Source organism: Dermacentor andersoni, chromosome 8 (assembly GCF_023375885.2).
Source record: "Dermacentor andersoni chromosome 8, qqDerAnde1_hic_scaffold, whole genome shotgun sequence".
Lineage (NCBI taxonomy): Eukaryota > Metazoa > Arthropoda > Arachnida > Ixodida > Ixodidae > Dermacentor > Dermacentor andersoni.
In genome coordinates, this window is record NC_092821.1 from 117,203,717 (window position 1) to 117,230,604 (window position 26,888).

Below are 26,888 nucleotides of genomic sequence, written 5' to 3' on the forward strand. Positions count from 1 at the left end.
GAAAAGCCCTAAGCATTCACAGCACACCATGTGCCGGATATCAGATCACATATCTCCCATGCAGTTCGCACAGGTTGTATCGCTGAGATCGCTCATTGTAATTTAAGAGCACGGCTATCTGGTACAGAGGAAAAAACTTCTCGGAAGGGCAACTGACAAGAGCTAGGAGCACTTGGAACATAAACAATGCAGAAGACCCAGCGTGGCAGCAGCAGCGGCAGAGTACGTCAACATGACTGTTTGCTACTTAAGTCAGCAAGTGTAAACAATCAACCTGCAAAAAGTTTTCAGCAGATTTATACAGCGTGCCAGGCCTCTCCGCTGCTACTGCCAGAATGATGGCAGGATTGTGGGGACGCCTTTTTATGCCTTGGCCTTGGTTCCCCTGGCGCTTCCGTCACAGCGGCAATAATGTGGCTGTTGACGTCGACGAAAGATCACTTGCGTGTCTTCGGAGACTGCGCAGTAGTTGGGGCTCCAAAACAGTTGATCGGCGGATCTGCAAAAAGTTTTCAGCAGACTTAGACAGCGTGCCAGGCCTCTCCACTGCTACTGCCAGAAATCATTATAAATCATTAGTATTGGGTGTCTCCGCATCCCCGACAGACTATTGCATAGTTTGCGTAACATGCGAACTGCTGTCACTCTTTTTTAACTATATGACGAAGTAAACTGAGGGAGCCGTCATAGACTACACCTAAGTACTTTGCCGATTCCACTTGAGGTATAGTCTCGAGACGGTAGGTTAGCGATATATTAGCGGGATTAAGGGGAAAAACCAATATTGAACATTTTCTCACGTTAAGTGAAAGGTGAATGTTGTTTAACCTGCCTTCTATGGCGTAGAGATAGTTCTGTAGACGATAATATAGGGGGAAGAGAAGCTTTATATTGCTAGGCCGAAGGAAAATCCGTCCCTCCGCGCCTGTGTAGTCAAAACTCATCCGTCGGGAGCCGTATGTTTGTACATCTGGATGCCGAGGATAGAACTCATCAAAACGATAAATAGTAATGGAGAAATGACAGCTTCTTCAGGAACACCTTGTGATTGATTATGCATGCTCGAAGAAAAGCCGCTTAGAAAGCAGTAGAATGTCCTCCCAATTAAAAAGTAACATATCCAGTTTACACGGTAATTTGCAAAGACCAGATTTCATAATTTATCCAGTAATATTGCATATTCTACGCCGTCGTAGGCTTTGGATTTGTCTGGTGTTACAATAGCACCTATCTGTCTTTGTCACCGTGCTAATTTTATTCTATTTTCTAAGTCCAAGTGAGCATGCCAAATTGAACATGACGGTCGGAATCCGTTTTGGCTGGAATTAGGTATGTTTTTGGTGTCTACAAATTGAAGCATATGGGCGCATAGTAGTCTTTCAATTAATTTCACGAAACTTGAGGTTAGCGCGACTGGTCTAATTTTACCTGTTGTATACCCTTCCCCATGGTATTTAGGAACTGGAGTTATTTTAGCAATTTTTCATGCAGACGGTATCCATGAAATTCACATTAGGTGATTTATAACAGCTAAAAGGTCATCAGGAGCTTCCGTAAATAACATTTTGATCATGGCAGAGGCTAACGCATCTGCTCCGGAAGCTGAATCTGGCAGTCGATCCACGATTTCAGCCAATTCTAACATGGTAATCTCTATCAAATCATCTGATGTCCTTCGTAAGCTGGACCAATGTGGCAAAACTGACGGAAATCTAATTTGAAATCCCTCCGCGATTTCTCCTGGTGATTGTTTCATTTCATTACTACTTAAGGCTATGAGTCTATAGTATTTGGACACATAAGACCTTATCCTACTGCGGAAAAAACTGAAGAAAGTGCGTTTATTTTTATTGTTAGATAGGAAGTCAACATGCTTGCAGCCGTATTCGTCTTTGGCTTTTGAAACTATATGTTGAAAGACGGCTCGAAAAAGTTTATAATCGCTCCAATGTTTGGGACCCTGGTTATGCAATAATTTTTTTTCAAGCGGCTTTTCTTTTTCTATAATCACGAGCGCATTCTTCATTGCACCAAGGGCTGTACAAATTTCTGTTGCTTAGACGAATCTCAAATTCAGACTTCTTGCGAGGACCTTCCAAAGCAGAACAGGTAATCGTAATTGTTCACTCAGTGCACGCGTCAGACACCGATGAAAGAGTATTTCGTAAACATTTTCAAAAAATATTGTAAATAATAAAAGTTCGCACCGGACCGCTCATAAACGTTACAGGGCACGCTACTTCAGAAATTACTGGAAGGTGATCACTGCTCGTCGCATACTCAACAGTCGACCAAGAAGATACCGGGACACTCGGGCCACAGAATGTAAGATCTATTGCAGAGTAGGACATACTCCGAATAAACGTAATGGATCCTGAATTTACACACGTTATTCCAGTGTCCATAGCCCAGTTCCCTAATCTCGTGCCGAACAAATCTGCTTTTAATCCCCACAATATATGGTGAGAGGTGAAGTCACCTGACAGTAAGATGTCTCGTCCACAAAAACTAAGAACCCTGTCCAGTGTTCGTGTCCTGCACGTGAAAAGGAACATATGCATTTACTATGGTAAAGGGGCTACATCAAAGGAGATTCAGCTGTATCGCTGGGGTTTCACACTCAGAAGTAGAAAGTTCAAATGAAACTTTGGCCTTATGGCAAATGTGAGACGAAACAAATGTGATTAGTCCGCCACCTCTAGTAGGATGGTCTAAACGAAATGATCTATAAAATTTTACCTGAAGATGTTTCACAGAATTTAGCCAGTTGTATTGTCAAATAATTAAATCAAGGTTAAGTTGACTAGTTAGACAAGCTAAATCTACTGAATCAAAACATAAAGAGCGACAGTTCCACTGAAGTACTATCAGCGTCCCCATGGTTTAGAAAGTCCTGCAGCCGAAACTGCCATCTGTAGAATGCTTTCTTTTGGTATAGCCCCGGGCTGACTTTTCTTAGCTTTTGAGGGAGGACCTGAGGAAGAATAATTGATTGGTGTCATTGTTCTTTTATACGATCGAACATTTTGTCCCACATCTGTCATTTTCAAATCTGCGTTAACCAGATTACCACTAGCAGGCCCTATGGAAGAGGAAGTCGAAGGTTCAACACCCTCATTAGAAGGATGGGTACCTGAACGCCTAACACCAGTTTGTGGCTTGGGATCGACTGTTTGGGTCATTGTAGGACTGAGACAGGTGGATGGCATCAAATGAGACAAGTTAGTAGAGACAGCCTGCGATATAGATTCGCCAAGGATCATTGCCAGCCGTTCCAAAGCTTTTGTAACTGCCTTTACAACAGTGGCCTCTATAGTTGCTGTTAGTGATACGCCCGAGGTAAGCGCTTACCTCCCAGTAACACCCGCATTACCAAGTGCCCTTTCTTTCACGACGCTTACCGCCTCCTTCCTGGAGCAACGTAGTTTGTCAATTATTTCTACCACCTGCATATCCTGAGCCCTAACAGAGCAGTTAGAATAATTGGTTGGGTGACTTTTCCCACAGAGGCAGCATCGCTAATCTTGAGCACTACAATCACTTTGATCGCGCTCTTCCCCGCATTTGCAACAACGCTGACTGGACTTGCATCCTGCACTATGGCCGTATCGCTAGCAATTACGGCATTGTAGCGGACGCGATGCCAAAGGTTCAACTCTGAACACAAGGAGCCACACCTTTCTGGCGGACAGGAAATTCCTGCGAATGTTGCAGTCACCTGATTATGTTGGGACCCTCTTGTTTTCTACCACTCGATTGCAGCGATAAACAGCAATTACTGCAGTCCGCGACAATCTCTTTAATGTTTCTGATGGAGACAGACCAGCATCGACACCTCTGACTATTCCTTTGGTGCATGCGAGGTGAGCAGGGATGAAGGCACTCACCGGCAGTGACGTAAATGATGAACACTTAAGAAAAGACGCGATACATGTCTGGTCTGGTGATCTGCACACGATACCTACGAGGCCGAACTGTCTCACTTCTGTGATGGTCTAGTACGCAGAGGTAGGCTGGATAGACTGGGGGTAGGTCAACCTTAAAGAGCCTCCATTGGAAGGAACCAGAGCTACAGGGATGCTGCTTCCGCCACTGCGGGTAAACAAATCCAGGGGTAATTCGTCTGCGGGAATAGAAGCTGTCCAAGGGGAAAAACCCCTGCCGGGGGAGTTATCGACATCAGCCTATGATGATGCAGGCACGAGAATAATAGGGAGATCAACCAATAAGCATGGAAGAGCCTAATACCATCCAAAAACAGGCCAAATAACAGGAGCCGCAGACAGCTCCGAGGAGCGTTCGAAGAGCGTTCGTAGGGCGGGCCTCGTCTTGGCTCTTCTCTGTCTTCTTGTGCCAATATATATATATATATATATATATATATATATAGAAAGCGATGTTCGAAGATCATTTGCCGCAAATATTGGCATTGGACTCGATTAGCACATTTCGTGATCACATGCTCTTTTACTTCGTCTTCCCAGCTATGCCGGAGCTATGCGATTTCTATGCACAACCAAATCGTGCTTCTGTCGAACAAATATCCAAATTGACCTGAGTGTTCACAGTCGGGCTATTGTGATGCACTGCTCAATAGTATGGGCGCACTTAGACGGAGTGACGCCGTTCACCTTTGTGTTGCAGCGTGGCTTCGATTGCTTCCGGATCATCGGTGAGTAGTTGCCACTTGCGCTTGGCTGCACGAGCTTGTTCTTGTGCACGGTCCTCGGCATGGGCACGGCGTACACAAGCGCACTCGCGGTTTTGTTACCGGAATCTTTCTTCGTACGTGGCTTGCTCTTCGTGGGTACGATCTACACGCGGCCTGCCCATGTCGATGTTGGAAAGAAACTGCTACGCGCCCGCTCGGCTGTGACGGAGAACGGCGACGTCACTAGGAGCGCAGACAATCACGTACCAGACTGGGACCAGTTCCGTAAGATCAGACGAGAACGCGCAGTCCGCGGAATGAAGCCAGAGAGCCTTGAGCAATGGGTTGAATCAGTCCGACTGGGTGTCAGGGATTCTACCAAAACACTACAGACAGATTTGCAGATGCAGAAAATGGACAGTCGGCTCGTACACCTGTTTGAAGCCACGCGATCACTCCTCAACAGATGGAAGGGGCAGCGACTCAACCGCCGACTCAGAAAAAAGGTTTCGGCCGTCAGACAGCAGATTGAAGAACACTGCATGTGTAACTCGATCGACGGCCAGATGAGAACGGGAGCCAAATGGAACCTCCTAAAGCATTTTCTGGACGAGACGAGCACCAGGTGCAAGCAACGAAGTAACTTGGCAAGAACGCTTCGCGAGGCTGCGAAAGCCTCAGCAGAAGGAGAGGTCGTGGACAGATTGATCAGGAAATACCTACCGACAATGACGAGCGAGAACGTTTGGTACCTGGCCTATAGTGGAAGGCCAAACTCCACCCCTTACGAGCCGTTCGGATTCAAGGCGATCAGAAGAGCTCTGTATGACTTTAATGGCAGGCCCGCGCCAGGTTCCGACGGAGACATAAACAAGTCCCTTAGGAACCTCGAGGACGAGTCAATCGAATTCCTCACCGACGAAATCAATCGAGTATGAAGAGAAGTCGCGGTCCCGGAGCAGTGGAAGACTGCGCGAATCATCCTCACACCCAAACCTAACAAGCCGCCGAGCTTGGACAACCTGCGGCCCATATGTCTCACGTCCTGCGTGGGGAAGGTTGCAGAGCATGCCATACAGAACAGAATCTCAGAATTTATCGAGGTCAACGAACGGTTCCTCTACATTATGGTGGGTTTCGAACCAGCCTCTCCACTTAGGACGCCATGAAGCTCATCAAGACTCAGATATTCAACAACACCCTGGAAACGGGAGCCATTATCGGGCTTGATCTTGAAAAAGCATTCGACAACATCCTCGACTTCATCTCGAACCTCGACCTAGCCTTGTCCTTCCAGTCCTTTGTCAGGTCCTACCTTGAAGGGCGACATGCCGAGCTCAAGGCCGGAGAAATCGAATCAGATCAAATCGAAGTGAGCCACAGGGGGAACCCACAGGGGTCATTCATATCTCCGGTATTAGTCAACATCACGATGGTCTTACTGTACGAGAATCTCACCAAGATTCACAACATTGGACACATCATATATGCCGACGATTTACAATCTGGTGCACTGGGGGCAGCAAGTGGCAAGTTGAAACCGCCCTCTAGGAGGCCATCGATTGCACAGAATGCTTCCTAAATATACAGGCATCTTATGCTCACCGAGATATTCCCATATAGACCCAACAGGCGGGCTCCCAAGCCAAAAGGCTGGAAATCCCTAGCAGAGAACAGCATATCGCGACACCCAAAGAACGGTGACCTCCTTGCCAGGGTTGAGTTGATACGCATCCTCGGTATGACCGTGGAGTCGTCTTGCTCCAACAACCAGACGGTCCTCCGGTTCACTAAGAAGACAGAAAGTGCCATCGGTCTGAGCAGAAGGGTCGCCAACAAATGTAACGGCCTGTGAGAAGACAGCCTGGTCGGGCTCATTCATGCTTTCCTACTCTGCCACTTTGAATACGTCGCAGCAATGCATAATTGGCAAAGCTCAGAACGAGCTAAACTAAATACCTTGATTCAGAAAGGCATCAAAAGCGCCTTGGGGATTCTGCTCTATACACACACAGAGCCGATCCTTCAGCTGCGTATGCACAAATCAATAGAGGAGATCGTGGAGGCCCGAGAGAGGGCGCAAATCCCCAGACTCTCGGGAACGACGGCCGGTCGACAATTGTTCGCTGACATGGGTATTCCACAAACGACGATCGATAGCAACTACCGTGGCCTCCCCAGGAATCAACGAGAACAAATCACCGTTTGCCCAATTGCGCGGAATGTACACCCACAGCGCAATGACGGAAGACGACGAGCCAGAACCTTGGCCCTTTTTCGCAAGGTCAAAGAGAACCGTAAAGAGAACTGTTTTGTCGACGCCACCCGCTGCCGCTACGGAGATATTCGAAGACACACGGCCGTCTCAGTTGACTACGCGCGAGCAATCATGAACGCGGCCTCGGAACGCGGCGGCCGAGCAAGTTGCCATAGCCATCGCGTTACTTGACTAACAACGTGCAAACGTTTTCAGAGATACCTGAGCTGCCGTCCGAGCCTTCGCCATAGGCTCCATCACAAAAAAAGCCCACTGTATTCTTAAGGACAGAGTGATCACCAGACATACGATGACATGGTTTCCAGCACGCATGGGGTGCTTTGAAGTGGGGCTCACATACCTAAATGAATTGGCCCACTCGAAAGCACGAGGTTTCACGTACCGTGCCCACGGAGAATCCCCTCCTCCAGCCCCCGACACCCTGCAACAAAGATTTTCCTACCACTTACAACGAGGTCACCGCAAAACATTTACCTTAGTAGCAGGGTGTAACCGCTCCCACATATGGAACTGACCAAAGCGGAGACAATCACCATCAGACTTTTGCAGTCGGGTATATACCGCAACCAATTTTTATTACACTCGATCTATCCAGACACGTACACTAGCACTACCAGCGCTCAGTGCGGCAATTCAGCTAACTTGGAACATATGCTCAGCCGATGCCTCTCATTACGAAGCACAGATCAAGCTGACCAGTCAATATGGAATACCTCACTGTGAAGCTCTGACTACGGGGACCAAATCTGGGCTGTCCAGAAAGCCTACGATGAGGCGGCTAGGCTCGGCGTACCCGTCCCAACGTGGGAGCGGGCCTCTGCGTGATAATTTCGTATTTCAGGACTCACAATAAATGTTTTCCAATCATCCATTGAGTGAGCTCCACCTACGCAACTGCGCTCGCTCCTTCGGATGCGCCGTTGCCACCTTACCGTGTACGTTGATGCGAGAGTATACCTACGTCTTCCTTAAACCCAGCCATTCTCTCTCCCCTTGCATTTACCGTCTCTCCCAGGGGTGCTTCCGCGCATGCGCCTGCGGCTCCCGACGGATGAGTTTTGCCAACACAGGCGCGGAGAGACGGATTGTCCTTTGGCCTAGCAATATAAAGCTTCTCTTTAGAATTTCTAATAATTGAAAAGAGCAAGAATAAATCAAGATACCGTTGTTACAATGCACATAATAAACGTGAGCACAAGCGAATAGGAACGTTTATACACACTAGTATATGTACATATACATGGAAATGACAAAAATTTACAGTCACTTTAGCATACGCCAAATGGGGTGAAGGCGAAAGTTTGCGCACTCAAGAGACATTCATTAAATTATTTGATATTCGAATGAGCGGCTACTTCTAATGACTTTTTCGCCCACTAAAGGTCTTGGGTTCGAGGGCCTTAATTAAAGCTGCCTTATTTAACTATAAATTACTCAATTTCGCTCTAACACCAAATGTCATGGGTTCGAGTAGCACCAAAGGCATGAGTGCAAGTGCCTTAACTCTCTATGAACTGTGCCTTACTCAACTTCGCCCTAATTAACACCAATCTTCATGGGTTGGACCTAAGTCTGTGAGCTCGAGTGCCTTAATTGACTATATATTGCCACCTGCAGTAATGGCGACAGTGCAAAAGAAGAGGCAGAAAGGCCAAGAAAGATGAAGTGCGCGTGCTACCCCGTCCGCTCAATAGCCTGGTCCCGCCGCCGTTGTTATTCAGAAGCTAACTGTCCACACTACTGCCGGGGGCATTTCTTAATTACCTGTGCTTTTTTGGCATGATTAGCGACATCGGTGCGGCAGCCAGGTGGAAGAATCGATGAGGATAAAGACGACGAACGCGCGAGCGCTGGCACGAACGCTCCCATTCTGTTTGCACGCCGCAAAAGAATACTTTGTTAGAAACGTTTCGCGCAGTTGCTTTAGCGGCCTGAGGGCAGACTACAATTTGAGCAGGATGTGTTGTGATACGCCGAGTAGACCGGTTGTCTCATGAATGAAGTTCCAATCTTATTCGCAACCTTTTATTCTCTGTGCAGGTTTAGACTTCGCCTCTGGAATGCCAATGTCATTGTCAAGGAAATCAACCTTACTCTCAAGGACGGCGATGTTGGCGTAGATTATCAGACTTTTAAAAGAAAAGAAGAATATGATGACGAGATCATACTTGATACGAAAGTAGATCTCAACGTTAATCATAAAGTCCACCTCAAGAAAGGAGAGTACATTGTCGCGTCCGTATCGTGCAAGATGTCAGAGAAAACTACGTGTGTAAACTACAGAGAGTGCACCTCGATTGGGACGTTACAGGTTTGTACTAGTTGGGTTGTGATATTGTCTAATTTGTCATGCTATTTACCATAGACGGAAACTTTTCATACATTGTTACGCCAACGAAAGGCGTTTATTGTCAAGCCAAGTAGAGTTAGACGCAATGGCCTTGATCAGCTGAGTGCCTGTCGAGATTCAGCTAACCAGCCGCACGTCGTCTTCCTCGTTCACATCTCTTAGATGCCCCCATACTGTTCTTTGAGGCGTAAACCCACTACGCGCGTAAGGGTGTCAAATTTCCCTCCCCGCAGAAGAAGCCTGCTGGACAAGTCAAACAGGCTGTCGAGAAATAAAGGGATTTAAACGGGCGACGTGCGAAAGTTCAGTCTTTGCTGACCCTCGGCCATTTGACGTGTGGCGTGCTATGCGCTAGGTTAATTGGCTGATACGAACAGTAATAACATAGAGTCCAGCATGGTGGGCCAGCAGTTTTTCGCATAATCCATGTTTTCTGGTTGGTTTCCACAGCCACACTAAATCACCAGGATCATATATCACGTGTCGGCGTCGGCGGCCGTAGCGTGCCTTCGAGCGGTATTGTGAAACAAGAGTACACAAAGAAGCAAGTTGTAGGGCTTCTTCAGCAAGACAGACTGTCTCGGATAAACAAAGACTATCGTGGCTTGAAAACGGGAAGATAGTGTGTAGTGTATAAGGAGGCGGACGAGCGTAAGGAAGAAAGAAGGGACTGTAGCTCATAACTTCGTGCTGTGAGGTGTTAAATGCGTACGTAAAGAAATGTAACATGCTGTCCAAGTTCTTATGACCTGACGCTACGTACATGGACAGCATGTTAGTAAGAGTTCTGTTGGTACGTTCCGTAAGGTCATTTGTTTGTGGATGATACTGGGTGGAATGTTGAAAACTTGAACCACATAGAGGAAGCATCCCTTCGACCACGTCTACAGTGAACTGCCGCCCACGATCGCTGATGATGACTCTGGGAGGTCCATGTCGGAGAATGACAAAACGCAGTAGAGAACACAGTTCGGTTGAAGTAGCCGGTGGTAATGCAGCTGTCTCACAGTAGCGTGTCAAGTGATTGGCACACACTACAATCCAGCGATTCCCATCAGACGACCGCGGGAAAGGACCGAGAAGGTCGATGCCAACTTGATCAAATGGAGTGCTCGGGGGTGGCACTGGATGTCGCCGACCAGGAGGAGCACTCGTCGGACGCTTGTTACGTTGACACTTGCTGCAGCTGGACGCGTACTGGGTCGTCGTCTGGCGCATTTTAGGCCAGTAGAACCTTTCTTGAAGGTTGTAGAGGGTTCACGCAGATTCCAAATGATCAGATGTTCGATCTTCATGCATTGCGCGTAAGAGAGAGACACACAGACTCTCCGGGACCACCAGAAGATATCGTGGCCCGGTAGCAGAATAGTTCGTTTTGTAAAGAACCCCATCACGAACGCAGAAACGAGTGGATCGTGCTGATTGCCTTGCAGTAATGAGCAGTGTTTCTACAGTTCGGTCTTTTTGTTGCTCGACCTTGAAGGTACTTATATCACGAAATCCCGGCTCTAGTGATGCGATATAGAGGTCGAAGCTCTCCGAGTCGCAGTCCGTGATTGGAAGCGGCATGTGCGAGAGGCACTCAGCGCTGGCGTGCCGGCGGCCGCTTTTGTAAGAAACAGTAGTCATATTCCTGTAAACAAAGTGTCCAACGCGCAAGCCGGCCTGACGGATCAGGCAAATTAACCAGCCATTAGAGAGAATGGTGGTCTGTCACCACAGTGAAGGGGCGCCCGTACAGGTATGACCGGAAGCGCTGTACTGCGAAAATCACTGCAAGACATCCTTGCTCTGTGACGGTGTAGTTGCGCTCGGACTTACTTAAAGAGCGACTCGCATAGGCGACGACGTGTTCTTTGATGTCGAATGTTGAATAACGACAGCGCCGATCCAATACCGCTAGCGTCCGTATGAACATCTGTGGGAGCCGCATGGTCGAAGTGTCGGAGAATGGGATGGGACGTCAGAACAGATTTCAGCTCACGCGAACTAGCCTCTCACTCAGGATTCCATTCCAAGGGAACGCCCTTCGGGAGGAGGCATGTCAGCGGATACGGTATGGATACGACTGGATACGGATATGGCAGGCGGCAAGTTTCAGACCCTGTGGTAGTATTAGAGGAGGCATGTCAGCGGATACGGTATGGATACGAGTGGATACGAATATGGTAGGCGGCAAGTTTCAGACCCTGTGGTAGTATTACAGGTTCACTGGAACAGTTTACGGCCCATACGTAAGTGCGTCCCTGAACAATTGACAGCGTGCAATACGGTATCAGCAGATTCCTCTTGATGCAACTCAGATGAACAGGCTCTACGGTAGCGTCAAACATTCCATCGCTGGTAGGGAAACAGGCGACTGAAAGAAAGGTTGCGGATAATGGAGGCACAACTGTAATCCTGGATACACAAAGCACACTTTCATGATACGGTGGGCCTTCCATAAACGCAGCAGAAAAGCTCGTACCTACACTGATTTCCGCCGTTTTACAGTCGAGAGGGGCATCACACACTTTTAAAAAATCTAGGCCCTGGATTACGTCATGCGTAGAATGAGCTAGAACAGCGAACTCTGCGTTAAATATTTGACCACCCAAGGTAACATCTACGCCGCACACGCCGACACGATACAGCTCCCCACTCTGCGAGACGCATCGGCACGGTCCCAGCGAAACATCACTTTTCGTCCTAGGAGGCTTTTAAACGTAAGACTCATTACTGAAACAGTCGCTCCCGCGTCCACTGAGGCAATTGATGAAACTTCGTCAATACAACACCTTATTCTTAAACATACAAATGGGTGCAGGTACCTTTGACGACATAGCAGACTGTACAGCGACCTCACCTCCAATGGCCGCGCTGACTAGTTTTCCGGATGTGGCGACGGGTAGCGACGCTGCGGAGAGGGCGACCGGCTTACGCGAGGAGCAAGTGGTGGTATCAAGCTGCGATTGAGTGCTGGAGAACCGTTCCGCAGCGGCTCCGGGTGCTGGTGAGGCAAGCTTCCTGGATATGTGTGCGAGGACGAATACGTTTCGCCCAGGGGAGCGCGGTACCGCCTAGACATCGTCGATCGATCGAACCTCGGCGGCTGGCGGCGTTTGCAGTACCTTGCAATGTGACCCAAGTCGCCGCAGCTGTAACACACAGCTGAACGACGATCGAAGAACTGCTACTCGAAGCGCTCAGCCGTGGGAGGTCGTATAGCAGAGCTAGCAGGCTGAGCCTGCTGCACGGGAGGGACGCTTGGCCCTCGTGCAAACCTGCTGGGGCGGGGGTGTTCTGCAAGTCGGTGTTCGGGCATAAATATGCCCTCACGTGGCCATGGAGATCCTCCGTGGTTGACGTCTGACACATACCGATGGTTGCCACGAAGCGTAGGGTGTTGCAGGCGCCATTTGTTGCGCGTAATAAGCATCAGGTTGTTGTCTGACGTTGCGCGCAAGTTCCTGATGTCGCAGCAGTTCTTCACGCACGATCTGCCGTATAGCAGACGAAAGATCGGCGGACGGGCGCTCATTGACGCAGGCAATGGTTGTCAGATACACCAGGCGTCCAAATTCTGGCACAATGCGACGTGTTTTCAACGTCTCAAAAGTACGGCAATGACGTACGACATCTGACACCAAATCAGCGTGTTCCCAGCTTATAAGGAAATTGTAGACATCTGCAATTCCTTTGAGGAGATGTCCGAGTCGGTCTTCCTCAGACATCTGCGAATTGACTATTTTGCACAGCTTGAGGATTTATTCTATATAGTGCATTTTTCCCCAGGAGTTTGAACTCTTTGAGCTAGCCTTCTCTGAGCGTGTTTCTGTTTGGCGTAGGAGTCGCCAAAACACTTCTTAATTTCCTCAACAAAGCGCTCCTACGTCTTCGTGAATTTCATATCACATCAACGCTGTCTCACTCAGAAATAGTACAACATATTCAAGCTGAGTGACATAATCCCAACGGTTGTAGCGGCTCACCCTTGCGTAGTGCGTCAGCCACTCGTCGACGTCTTCGCCCACTTTTTCCGCGAACGAGCAGGGTTCCATCTAGTGCTGCAAATGTTCAACTGGCGGCAACCTTTGAGCAGGTAAAGCTAGAGCTGGCGTTGGTCCACCTCCGTCCTGAGCCATAGGGAAGGTTGTCAGCAAGACGCCGGCAAGACGACGGCTCCGCCGAAGTTCCACGTGTTGCGACTCCATGGTACGTTGTGTCGAACCGCGCACCTCCACCACTCTGTTGCGCCAACGAAAGGCGTTGATTTTCAAGCCGGGCAGAGTTAGACGCGATGGCCTTGATCAGCTGAGCGCCTGTCGAGATTCAGCTAGCCAGCCGCACGTCGTCTTCCTCGTTCACATCTCTTGGGTGCAACCCATACTGTTTGTTGAGGCGCAAACCCACTACGCACGTAAGGCTGTCACGACAATATATATATATATATATATATATATATATATATATATATATATATTTATATATATATATATATTGTTGCAGGGAGAAAGCAGGCCCACGAGTGTAAGTGAGTGAGTGAGTGAAGAAACTTTACTGCAGGTCCGATGAGGACGCGAACTCGTCGCGCACTCGGCTAGTCCCACGTCGGGACCGGCAGGTCTAGCCCACCTGCCCGGTCGCGGGCACGCCGGACGGCCAGGATTTGCTTTTCTAGAGCGAGGCTACGAAGAAGCGAGTCCCACTCCTCCTTGATAAACTTGGGGTATGTCGACCCACACTTCCAGAGCATGTGAGCTAGTGTGGAGGTCTGGCCGCACGACGGGCAGGCGTCGTCGCGATACACGTCGGGGTAAGCCTCGTGGAGAGCGGACTGGCATGGATATGTGCTTGTCTGTAGAAGCCTAAGCGAAACGCCTTGCGCCATATTCAACTTGAGGTGAGGGGGTGGAAAGATCCTTCTGGACATGTAGAAATATTTAATAATCTCATTGTGAGTAGCGGGAGCATCCCTGTAACCGTAGAGAGGAGGGGAGTCAGTGCTCCTTATAGAGGAAGCGCGGTCGGTGAGGTCACGAGCAGCCTCGTGAGCAGACTCATTGACCTTCGGCGGAGCACCCTCGACCGACCCTACGTGAGCGGGAAGCCAGTGAATTGAATGGCTTGTGAGAGCATATGGACTCGAGCCGCTAAGAAGACGAACAGCTTCCTTGGCGATGGAACCCTTCTGAAAAGCCCTAACTACCGTTTTGGAATCACTATAGATTTCGTACCCACGACCGTCTAGCAGGGCCAGGGCGATGGCGACCTGATCGGTGACTCCGGTGTCTGAATTGCGAATCGAGGCGCTATTCGAAATCTTGCCGCTCGAGTCGACCAGAACGACGATAATGTATATTTACAACTGTCGTATATGGCGTTCAGGGAACTGCCAGACTTCGTCTTCCTCTAGTACAATTGAACTTCTTCGTTCCCTTCACCGTAACATCACCCTCCCGGCGGAGTAGCTCCGTCCCGGCGCCAGTTATAGAGCCTCACTTAAAGGGGGGACATAGGGCTTGAGCCTGGCGACGTAAACAGCATCACTGGTGACGTTGAGAGGCACTGAAGGCTGACCGACTGGGGCGATATCGTATGTCACGTCGGACAGTTGGCGTAAGATCTGGTACGGACAAGAATAATGGGAAAGTAGTTTTTCCGACAAGCCGACGTGACGTGAAGGCGTCCAGAGAAGGACAAGGGAACCAGGTGAAAAATGGTAGTCTCGGTGCCGAAGGTCGTAGCGTCACTTTTGAGAAGCTTGCGAGACTGTGAGGCGATGACGGGCAACATCTCGGGACTGGGCGGCTAAGTCAATAGCATCGCGAGTGCAACCAGTGCTGGGTAATTGTACTGCGGAAGGTAGCAATGTGTCAAAGGGCAAGGCGGGGTCGCGGCCATACAAAAGGTAAAATGGCGAAAATCCGGCAGTGTCGTGAGGGGGGAGTTGTATGCGAAAGTCATGTATGGTAAAGCGATGTCCCAGTCACGGTAATCATCGGAAACGTACATGGCCAGCATTTCAGTTAGCGTGCGGTTGAGTCGCTCGGAGAGGTCGTTCGTTTGAAGATGGTACGTGGTAGCAATCTGGTGTTCTGTAGAACAGGAGCGGAGCAGATCATCGACGACCTTCGATAGAAAGCAGCGGCCGCGCTCCGTCAGCAACTGGCGAGGTGCAGGATGACGTCGTATAGTAAGAAGTCGGCGAAATCTGTAGCGCAGCTGGTTCGTAGCACTCGTGCGATGGCATATCTCGTGGCATAATTGGTTGCTGCAGCAATCCATTTGTTTCCTATGATGGAAATTGGAAAGGGGCAAAGGAGGTCTAGGCCCACACGGAAGAAAGAGCTCTGTACGGATATCAATTGGTTGAAGCAAACCAGCGGGAAGCATATAAGACGTCTTCCAGCGCTGACACAGGTCGCAAGAACCGACATAACGGCGCACAGAGCTATAAATGCCGGGCGAGATGAAGCGGCGCCGCAGGCGGTCGTATGTACGAGTGGTGTCCAGATGTCCAGCAGTAGGAGCGTCGTGAAGTTGCAAGAGCACGGCTAGTCGAAGGTGCTTGGGAACGAATAGGAGGAGCTCCGAGCCGCCAGGACGAACGCAACGACGGTATAAAGTTCCATCGCGCAAGGTGAACATACGGAGGGACGGGTCATTGGGCGGGGAGCTTAGGCGTTTCATAAGTGTTCGAAGAACAGGATCTTTACACTGCTCTTCGGCAATATGGAGGAAGCCGGAGATGGATAGAACACTGATGTCCGGGTCTGCATCGGTATGGTCCGGTTGATCCACGGGATTGCGGGACAGGCAGCCAGCGTGTTTATGCAGGCTGCCTTTTTGCAGCCTGCATTTATGCAGACTTATACATAATAGAAAATGTATATTCTTTTAGACGCAATGCCCAACATGCAAGCCGTCCAGTTTGGTCCTTCAAAGAGGAGGTCAGCAGAGGGAGTGATGATCGGTTACGACGAAGAAGCTCCGACCGAAAAGGTACGGCCGGAATTTCGCGACCGCCCATACGAGCGCGAGACATTCTCCTTCAGTAATGGAGTAATTTCGCTCGGGCGGGGAAAGAAGGCGGATAGCGTAAGCGATGACACGGTCTTGGCCCTGTTGACGCTGAGCGAGGACAGCGCCGACGCCATGGCCACTCAAGTCACCTCGTACTTCAGTGGGCGCAGAAGGGTCAAAGTGTGACAGAATTGGGAAAGTTGTAAGCCGCTCAATACGGGTAGACAAGGCTTTCTCCTCCAGTGGTCCCCAGGAGAAAGAGACGTCTTTCTTAAGAAGGTCAGTAAGAGTGTGAGCGATGTCGGCAAAATTTTTCCCAAATCGCCGGAAATAAGAGCATAAGCCCAGTAAACTACGGACATCGTTTGTGGAACAAGGTACAGGAACATTTCGCACGGCGTGAACTATTTGTGGATCAATTTTGATTCCGGCGGCGTTTACGAGATGGCCGAGCATGTTAATTTCACGGCGACCGAAATGACACTTGGAGGAGTTTAGCTGAAGGCCAGCCCTGCGAAACACGGAGATTATGGTTGTGAGGCGCCGCAGGTGGCTCTCAAAGTTCAGCGAAAACACAATCACATCGTCGAGGTAGCAGAGGCTTGCAGACCACTTCAAGCCGCGTAAGAGAGAGTCCATCATGCGCTCGAATGTAGCTGGTGCATTGCACACTCCAAAGGGCATGACTTTAAATTGGTACAGACCGTCCTGTGTGACGATGGCGGTTTTCTCGCGGTCCATCTCATCGACGGTAATTGCGAATAGCCGGAGCGGAGGTCAATTGATGAAAAGTATTGGGATCCGTGAAGGCAGTCAAGAGCGTCATCAATGCGAGGCAGGGGATAAGCATCCTTCGTTGTTATCCTTTTGAGGTCACGGTAGTCCACGCAGAAGCGCCACGAGTTGTTTTTTTTCTTTACTAAGAAAACCGGTGATGCCTCTGTCTACTGGAAGGTTCAATAATGTTCTTGTCCATCATCCTGTCTACCTCTTCATGTATGATGACCCTTTCTGTTGCGGAGACACGATATGGCCGCCTATGAATGGGGCTGGCGTCACCGGTGTTGATGCGATGCGTGACAAGAGATGTCTGGCCAAGTGGGCGGTCGCTCTAATCAAGGATATACCGAAAAGATGACAGTAGGTGACGAAGAGCTGCTGTTTGCTCGGAAGGAAGGTCAGGGGCGATCATCTTAGAAACATCGTCCACAGGCGTCGAGTATGAACGAGTGGGTGACAAAGGTCCGTTGGTACTGAGGAACGATTCAGAGGTCAAAGAAGAAATTTCTAATTCTTCCAAAGGAGTAATATGCGCTATGGCGATACCATGTGGCAGCACATGCGACGAATATACAAAATTTAGGATGGGCACGCGAGTGCAGTTTTCGTGGATCTGGATTAGGGTGCTCGGTAGTGCAATATTGCGCGACAAAGCCACGTCAGTAAGTGGCGACACTACGTACTCGCCATCAGGTACGGGAGGACAGGGCCTCAGAAGGACATTTGTAGCCGCTTGTGGAGACAGCCTTGCAAACTCAGCAGAACATAAGCGGTGTGAAGCACAAGTTGTTGCGTCGGCAGGAAGCGGCAGATCCAACTGTACAACACCTGCGGAGCAGTCAATTTGGGCAGAGTGTTGCGAAAGGAAGTCGAGGCCAAGAATTAGGTCGTGCGGACAGTGTTCAAGGACGATAAATTGAACAACGGTATAATGGCCCCTAATGGTCACACGTGCTGTGCACATTCCAAGGACAGGTGAATTACTCCCATCGGCGACTCGCGCAGTGCACGGTACGGCGGGTGTCAGAACCTTTTTGAGCCTTCGGCGGAGAGCAGCGCTCATAACTGAAAGCTGCGCTCCTGTATCAACGAAAGATCTAACAGGAACGCCACCAACTTCGATGTCCAGTAGGTTTCCACATGTAGGCAGGGCCAACATAGGATTTATGGGGCGGGATGGAGTTGCAGCTTCACCTCCGGGAGCTGCACCGCCTAGTTTCCCGAAGCGAAGCGAACGGTTGCATAAGGGGACGAAGAGTGGTGAACGAGTGGCGAACGGGACCTACGACCTTGCGGAGACGGGGAGCGGCGGGATCTCGGTGGAGCACTGTCGGCGTTGATTTTCCTAGTCCGCGTATAGGGCGAGAAAGTACGATTGTCTGGTACTTGGCGGTAGTGACTCGGAAACAACCACCGAGGAGGCAACGACCAGTGGTTGCGGCAACGACGGGTGATGTGTCCAATACCGGAACAATTAAAACAGTTGGGTTTATCATCCGCTGTGCGCCAGTCAGCTGGGTTGCGACGGAGTGCCGGAACGCTTTGCGTCTGGGTGTGAGCGGCCGGAGAAATCATGTAGGTGTTTGTATGGCGGACTGAGCAGACAGATGGAATGGCCAAACTTGCAATTTCCTCCCGAACGACCGCTTGTATAAGGGAGATTCCGGGCACGCTTTCCCGACAGTCGGAACGAACTGGAGCCGGAGCCGAGCCCTCAAGCTCACGGCGAACGATGTGCGTGATATCTTCTGCTCTTGTGGGCTGAACGAACCGCGGCGGGTCTTCGCAAGATGTCGCGGCGGTATTGGGCAATCGGTTGAGTTTGAGCGACGCGCCGGCCCTTCGTTTGTTCGAAACGCCAGCTCTCCTTTATAATTGCATCCACAGTGGCACAATCCTTACGCATCAGGAGATTGAAGGCATCGTCTGCAATACTTTCAGTATTTGATGAATCTTGTCTCGCCTCGGTCATGTTGTTATCCGCCTTGCGAAAGAGGGCCAGCACATCCTGTATGTACAAGAAATATGACTCTGGACGTCTGAGCTCGGCACGCAACTTCATTTTTTTTGCTGCCAGTTGACGACTGAGAGGTCTGCCAAACAGGTCTCGCATTTTTTTCTTTGCAGACATCCCAGCTCGTTACGTCCTGTTCATGTGTATCGTGCCATTACTTCGCAGTCCCTCTCAGATAAAATATTAGCTTTGCTAGCTTCATTGTTGGATCCCACCTGTTGTTGTCGCACACTCGCTCGTACATCGTAAGCCAATCCTCGACGTCGGCGTTGTCCCTTGTGTCGGTTGATTTGCTTTGTGGCGGCAGGTAGATGACGTCCGCTGCGAAGTTCCGCGATTTTTCTCCGCACCGTCCACGAAAATGTTGCAGGAAGTAAGGAGGCCCACGAGTGTAAAATAATGTATATTTACAACTGGCGTATATGGCATTCAGGCAACTGCCAGACTTCATCTACCTCTAGTCTAATTGAGCTGCTTTGTTCCATTCACCGTAATAATGATAATAATATATATATATTGCAATGGGGGTGTTCGCCTAGCAGAAGGGTAACTAGATATAGGTTGTAGCGCTAGGCGTAAACAGGTCGGCGCTATATCGTAACGGGTAAGCAAGCACTTCTCGTCGTCTTCTCTTGCACCAGCACACCAGCACCATGCCCACTGCCCAGTGCCTTCAGTACAATCACTCCCCACCGAAAGAGTAGCCATCCTGGCGACTTAAGGGCAGGAGAACACAGGGGGGTCATGGCACTGCTTAAGCCGGGAGACGTGGACAATTTCCTGGCCCCGACGACGCTGGTCGGAAGGCGTTTCGAGTGGCTCGATGAGGTAGTTGACCGCGGATGTTTGTTTCAGTACCCGATAAGGACCGTGGTACTTGGAGAGCAGCTTGGAGGAAAGGCCTGGAGGAGTAGAGGGCACCCACAACCAGACCAGCGAGCCAGGCGCAAAGCACGGAGCCGTAGTGGATGAATCGTGGCGAAGCTTTTGGCGCCACTGGTCCTGGGATGTGAACGAACGAGCGAGCTGGCGACATTCTTCGGCGTAAGCAGCCGCTCTAGAAACAGTCGTACACTCCGAAGCATCTGGCCGGTAAGGTAGAATCGTGTCCATAGTGCATGAAGGTTCGTGTCCGTAAAGGAGAAAGAAAGGGGAGAACCCAGTGGTGCTTTGCGTGGCGGTATTGTAAGCGTAGGTGACGAAAGGTAGAATGCGATCCCAATTCGAGTGGTCAGATGAAGCATACATGGCCATCATGTCACCAAGGGTGCGGTTGAAACGTTCGGTCATCCCATTAGTTTGAGGATGATATGCTGTGGTAGTGCGGTGAATGATGCGACACTCCTTTAGCAATGCTGAAAGGACGTCAGAGAGGAAAACGCGACCGCGGTCGCTCAGTAATTCTCGAGGTGCTCCATGGCGTAAAATCAGATTTTGAAGGATAAAACTGGCGACGTCTTTTGCTGTGGCAGATGCTAGGGCTGAAGTTTCAGCGTACCGCGTGAGGTGGTCGATAGCAACAATAACCCAGCGGTTGCCGCTTGGAGTGTTGGGAAGCGGACCGTATAGGTCAATGCCGACGCGGTCGAACGCGCGCGCGGGGCATGGTAAAGGTTGCAAGGGGCCGGCGGCATGTTGAGGTGGCGTCTTGCGTCGTTGGCATATGTGGCATGACCGGACATACTGGCGAACGAAACGGTACATACCGCGCCAGTAGTACCGAAGCTGGAGGCGAGAGTATGTCTTTAATACACCAGCGTGGCCGCATTGTGGGTCGTCGTGGAACGTGGCGCAGATGTCGGAGCGGAGGTGTCGGGGTATAACAAGCAACCACTTACGGCCGCTGGAATTGTAGTTGCGGCGGTACAGCAGGTTATCCCGAATGATGAAGTGCGTGGCTTGGCGACGAAGCGTCCGAGAGATCGGTGCTGGCGACTGGCTGGACAGGAAGTCAATAAGCGAAGAGATCCATGGGTCGTTGCGCTGCTCTGATGGCATGTCGGAAATGTTGAGGGCGAAGGCACCGCAGGTAGAAATAGACGAGTGGACAGGGCCAGAGGGCAGGGGTGACCGGGATAGAGCGTCTGCGTCTGAATGCTTTCGGCCTGAGCGATAAACAACGCGGATGTCGTACTCTTGTAGGCGCAATGCCCAACGGGCAAGCCGACCAGTTGGATCTTTTAGTGAAGATTACCAGCATAGGGCATGATGGTCGGTCACGATGTCAAATGGACGCCCGTACACATAAGGACGAAATTTGCCGATAGCCCAAATGATGGCCAGACATTCCTTCTCAGTAACTGAGTAGTTCGCCTCGGCTTTGGTAAGGGTGCGGCTGGCATATGCGACGACGTACTCTTCGAAGCCATCCTTGCGTTGTGCAAGAACAGCGCCGAGCCCGACACCACTAGCGTCCGTATGGATCTCAGTTGGAGCAGAGGGATCGAAGTGTCGCAGTACTGGAGGCGAGGTGAGAACGCGTCGTAGTTCTTGGAATGCGTCGTCGCACGCCGAGGACCAGGCTGATAGGTCAGAACGGCCGGTGAGAAGCTGCGTCAAGGGGGCAATGACAGAGGCAAAGTTACGGACAAAGCGTCGGAAATAGGAGCACAGGCCGATGAAGCTGCGAAGCTCTTTTATGGTGGTTGGTTTAGGGAACTCGGATACGGCGCTAAGTTTTGTGGGGTCCGGAAGGATACCGTCTTTTGAAACTACATGGCCGAGAATAGTAAGTGTGCGAGCGCCGAAGTGGCATTTCTTCAAATTTAGTTGCAGTCCTGCAGTGGAGAGGCACGCAAGTACCTGCTCGAGGCGGTTGAGGTGCGACGCAAAGTCCGTGGAAAAAACCACAATATCATCTAAATAACAGAGGCACGTTTTCCACTTCAGCCCTCGAAGAATGGTGTCCATCATTCGCTCGAAAGTGGCAGGCGCGTTGCAGAGGCCGAACGGCATGACAGTGAATTCATATAGCCCATCAGGCGTTACGAAGGCTGTCTTTTGACGATCGGCCTCTGCCATTGGCACTTGCCAGTACCCGGAGCGCAAATCGAGCGACGAAAAGAATTCCGCTCCCTGCAGACAGTCCAAGGCATCGTCGATGCGCGGCAGAGGATAGACATCTTTGCGCGTTATTCGGTTAAGGCGGCGATAGTCGACGCAGAACCGAATGGAGCCATCTTTTTTTTTAACGAGGACAACCGGAGATGCCCAGGGACTGTTAGAGGGCTGGATGATGCCACGCTCCAGCATGTCGTCAACGTGCTGGTCGATGATACGGCGTTCAGCAGCCGACACACGATAGGGACGCTGGCGCAATGGTGTTTGCTGACCGGTGTCGATACGGTGAACGACTGCGGACGCTCTACCCAAGGATGGTTGGTCAATGTCAAATGAGGAACGAAAACGTTGGAGGAGTTTGATGGTTTCTGTTTGCTGCGCAGGTGTGAGTTCTGCGTCGACGGCGCGAGCGAAGACGTCTACAGGGGCATCAGTCGCGGCAGGATTAGTGACGGAACAAATCGGAAGTGATGCCGTGTCACCAAACATGGTGGCCGGGAGAACGCTATCGAAAGCTTCAGCGGTACCCAGGCACTCGCCGCGGAGTAGGGATGATGGGCAGGCGGACGGATTGCACACGTAAAGGGCAGCAGAACCGTCGCAAAAAGTGACGACAGCAAACGGAAGGAGAAAGTTCCGGCGGCGCGCACAAGTGGCCGACGGTGTAAACAAAACAGATGAGTTCGCAGCAGAGTTACATGACACAGGAACCAAAGCGGCGGAGAAAGGTGCAATATCGATGTCAGAGGCGGCAACAACTTTAGGAGAAGAATGGTCGTCATGGTCGCAGCACGGCACGGATAACGTAAGTTCGGCACGAGCGCAGTCGATAAGAGCTTGATTGACAGATAAGAAATTCCATCCAAGAATAACGTCGTGTGAGGAACGAGGTAGGACGACAAATTCTATAGCATACATAACGCTTTGAATGACAACCCGGGCTGTGCACGACGCTGAAGGCTGAATGCGATGCGAGGTTGCCGTACGCAGAGAAAGAGAGGTAAGGGGAATGGTCACTTTGTTCAAATTGCGGCAAAGCTTCTCACTAATAATAGAAACGGCGGCTCCGGTGTCGATAAGTGCGTGTACGGTGACGCCGTCTACGGACAGTTCAATTTCGTTCACCGGGTTAGAATGAGGCCTTGAAATGTTCGACGTAAACGCAGTTCTTGCCTCTGGAACTGCGACTGTTAGTTTTCCTCACGGGCTGGGCTGGGTCGGCGAACCATCGGGGAAATGGATCGGCGACGTGGGGAAGGTGACCGGCGTGCATCGAAAGGGAGGCGACTGTAAGATGAGTCCGGAGGAAGGCTAGATGGGTCCTGACGCGGAAGTCGAGCAGGCCTGTAGCTTGAGGCGCCCCCACTGGCAGGTAAACGGGGGCTGCGACGGCGGCAGAATCGTGCTACGTGGCCCGGAAAATGGCAGAAATAGCATATTGGCCGGTTGTCAGATGTACGCCACGGGTTGACGACAGGGGCTCCAGAGGCCGAGTAAGGGACGACCATCGGGCGTGAAGGTGGCGGCGGCACATGGAAGGTGCCAGTGGCCCGGTAGGCATCAGGAGCCGGAGGAGCGTAAGGCCGGGCAACAACGTCAGCGTAAGTGAGCGGTCCAGCTGCAGGCTGCTGAGTAGGGGCAGATGGCAGCGCCGCGGCAACTTGGGTCTGAATGACGTGGCGAAGCGAGGGAGCCAAGGTTGTCGACGGCTCGGGTGTGCTGTTCGCCAGAGAGAGTTGGCGTGCCACTTCCTGACGGATGAACTGCTTTATCTCCGGCATTAAGGCAGAGATATCGGCAGCGTCGCGGCCGAAATCCAACGGAGATAGATCCGTGGTGTCCTGCTGAGCAGCGCGCGTTGATGCACGCTGCTTGCGCAGCTCGTCGTAGTGCTGACAGAGCTGTACGACCTCGGCAATCGTCCGCGGACTCTTCGCGACGAGCATCTGGAAGGCTTGGTCATCGATGCCTTTCATGACGTGCTTAATCTTGTCAGCTTCGTCCATAGATGAGTTGACGCGCTTGCATAGCGAGAGCACGTCTTCAATATAACTAGTGAAGGTCTCCTCCTGGCGTTGAACTCGACCACGCAAGCGCTGCTCAGCGCGAAGCCGGCGAACGGCGGGACGGCCGAAGACCTCTGCCAAAGTTGCCGTGAAAGCCGACCAGGTGGTAAAATCGGCTTCATGATTGCGGAACCATAGGTTTGCCACGTCAGTCAAGTAAAAGATGACATTTGTGAGCTTGGCGCGGTCGTCCCACTTATTATAGGCGCTTACACGGTCATATTCGGCGAGCCAGTCTTCCACGTCGTGGTCGTCTGTGCCGCTAAATATAGCCGGATCGCGCTGCCGGATGACGCCAGAACAGACGATGGCGGGGGGCACGGGAGCAGCAGCCTGGGACGGTCCCGGTTCATCCATTGCAACAGCTGGTGGTAGCGTTCGGCTGCGGAGTTCCAGGATGTCGAAGAGAAACCCAGCAGCTCCACCAAATGCAATGGGGGTGTTCGCCTAGCAGAAGGGTAACTAGATATAGGTTGTAGCGCTAGGCGTAAACAGGTCGGCGCTATATCGTAACGGGGAAGCAAGCACTTCTCGTCGTCTTCTCTTGCACCAGCACACCAGCACCATGCCCACTGCCCAGTGCCTTCAGTACAATATATATATATATATATATATATAGTAAGAGATGCACTTATACCTTCGTATGACGTCGAAGAATTTTTGACTGCAGTGACGGCCCTATTCGAGTAGAAGGAGACAGATCATTTTCACAGCCTCAGTCCCCTCGCCCCACAAGGAGACTGGCGTCTCTCGGATGTGCCACGTGACAAGCGGATTCAGTAAAACACGTTAGGGAGATATATGTTTTCCGCCCATTAGGTTTTACAAATACACATCAATGAAAAAAAAAGCCCTGTAACGCCTTGTGAAACCTTTAATGCGCAAAGTTACAATTAACACATCTTTTCCTGACGAAACCGCAGTTAAGAAGATAAGACATTACGCAATATAAAAGAATTACGTAATATATAGTGATAATGACCAGAATTATCAGCATAAAGGACTGTGACTCCATACCGCAACAGTTTCATTACATGTGCCACTGGTTTCATTTTTTTGCCGTTGGCGGAATAAATTATTATAGAGTAAACAATCACCACGCGCACACATGAGGAACCGTTTTAAAAATGAATAAGACACAGCCATATTTGAAAAGCGCAAAAGGACACGAGAGCAAGTAAGAACAGTGTGGCTTGCGTGCGCTGTCTCCCATGCGCCTAATGTTATGTTTTCGCTGGTGCCTATAATATGGAAAATATGCTTCCTTCACGGCGTCAAACGGTTTCTGGCGAAGTACCGATAAGTGACATGCCCACTGCTGGCTTTGTCGCTGGTGCAGATTTTGTGCTTGTAGCCGATGTCCATTGCGACGTCCGCTGTCACGATAGAAGCGAGCTGGACGCATGCTTTCAATTTTTTCGTTTTATTGCGATAGCCAAGATAACGACACTGGAAACAAATTTTAGCTGTGGTCGTTGCTGTCACGTTCCGTACTAAGGGCAAAAGCCATGTGAATGGGCGACCCATACACTGTGGAGGCGAGAAAAAGCACGTAACTGCAAGCCGAAAAGGGTAGCGGCTTGATGGGCATTATTATCCCTGGCGTTGACGTGATCAGATGCGCACTTGGGAGAAGAGCAAGTGCCTTTTCTAGCCCTGCCGTAGGCACGAATTACTGCGCGGCTGACTTCTACGCGGAACGTGGGCGGTATCTATTTGATGATAGTGATTCATGGGTGCAATGATCAAAGGCGAGCAGGGATGGCTGGTAACTTCATGGGCGCTGTCTTCCTTCCCGGGCTGTCTTACCGCACTTCTAAGAGACAGGGGTAAGAGATCGCTGATAGAGACCGACCTGTAGTGGACATAAAAATAGGCAGATGATCAATCTAACTTTCGCAGTCATGGTGAATGGCGCCGCTCTTCGAACCACTCGCTCCGGCTATCGGCGTTCTTCATAATGCCAGCGTTCTTACAGCGTGTGCTCGGGGTTATCCAGTGAGATACAGGACCCAATATCAAAGTAATGCGCACTTTTTGGGAAAAATAGATGATTGCCCGGACCTGTACAAATGGTTCAAGTTCTTCCAAATACTCTCCCCCGCATCAATACACTTACTGAGACGTGTCTGCCACGCCTGGAAACCACCCTGAAAGTCCTCAACGGGAATATCGCTCAGGAACGCTGTAACATACTTTTGGATGTTTCCCACGGTCCCCCAGTGCTTTCCTTTCAGTGGTCTCTTCAGTCGGGGAAACAAAAAAGTTGCGCAGAGCCAAGTCGGGACTGTAAGGGCAATGGGACACCACCGGGGTGTTGTTCCGGGCCAGGAAGTTGGCAACGATGAAGGACGTGTGGCTGGGGGCATTGTAATGGTGGAGCTTGAACGTGTCCTTGATGTCAGCCTTCACGCGCGCGACCTGGCGTTTCAATCTCTTTAGCACCTCCATGTAAAAGGCTGAGTTGACAGTTTCTCCCTGTGGTACAAACTCAAAATGGACGAGTTCTCAAGATTCCTCTGGCGTCAAAGAAGACAATGAGCATCATTTTGATGCAAGACTTGCTCATTCGCGCTTTCTTGAGACGGGGGATGATTTTGTGTACCACTCCCTGCTCTGCCTTTTTGACTCTGGGTCGTACTCGAACATCCAGGATTCATGTCCGGCTACGAGAGTTAAGAAAG

At 50.6% G+C, this 26,888-nt stretch overlaps 1 protein-coding gene across 13 annotated transcripts in view; it reads left to right on the forward strand.

Annotated features, from left to right (window-relative positions):
* LOC129384330 (uncharacterized) overlaps positions 1-26,888 on the forward strand; it is a 463,248-nt gene that overhangs the window by 130,765 nt on the left and 305,595 nt on the right. For 12 of the 13 annotated variants that reach the window (XR_011896111.1, XR_011896110.1, XM_055069656.2 and 9 more), the window contains one exon: positions 8,970-9,240. The exons of the other annotated variant lie outside the window; for it this stretch is intronic. Coding sequence is in view for 10 of the 12 variants with exons in the window: in XM_055069656.2 (XP_054925631.2) it covers positions 8,970-9,240 (271 nt within the window). In the remaining 2 variants the exon portion in view is untranslated. The remainder of the gene's footprint in view (positions 1-8,969; positions 9,241-26,888) is intronic. 13 annotated transcript variants of the gene reach the window in all.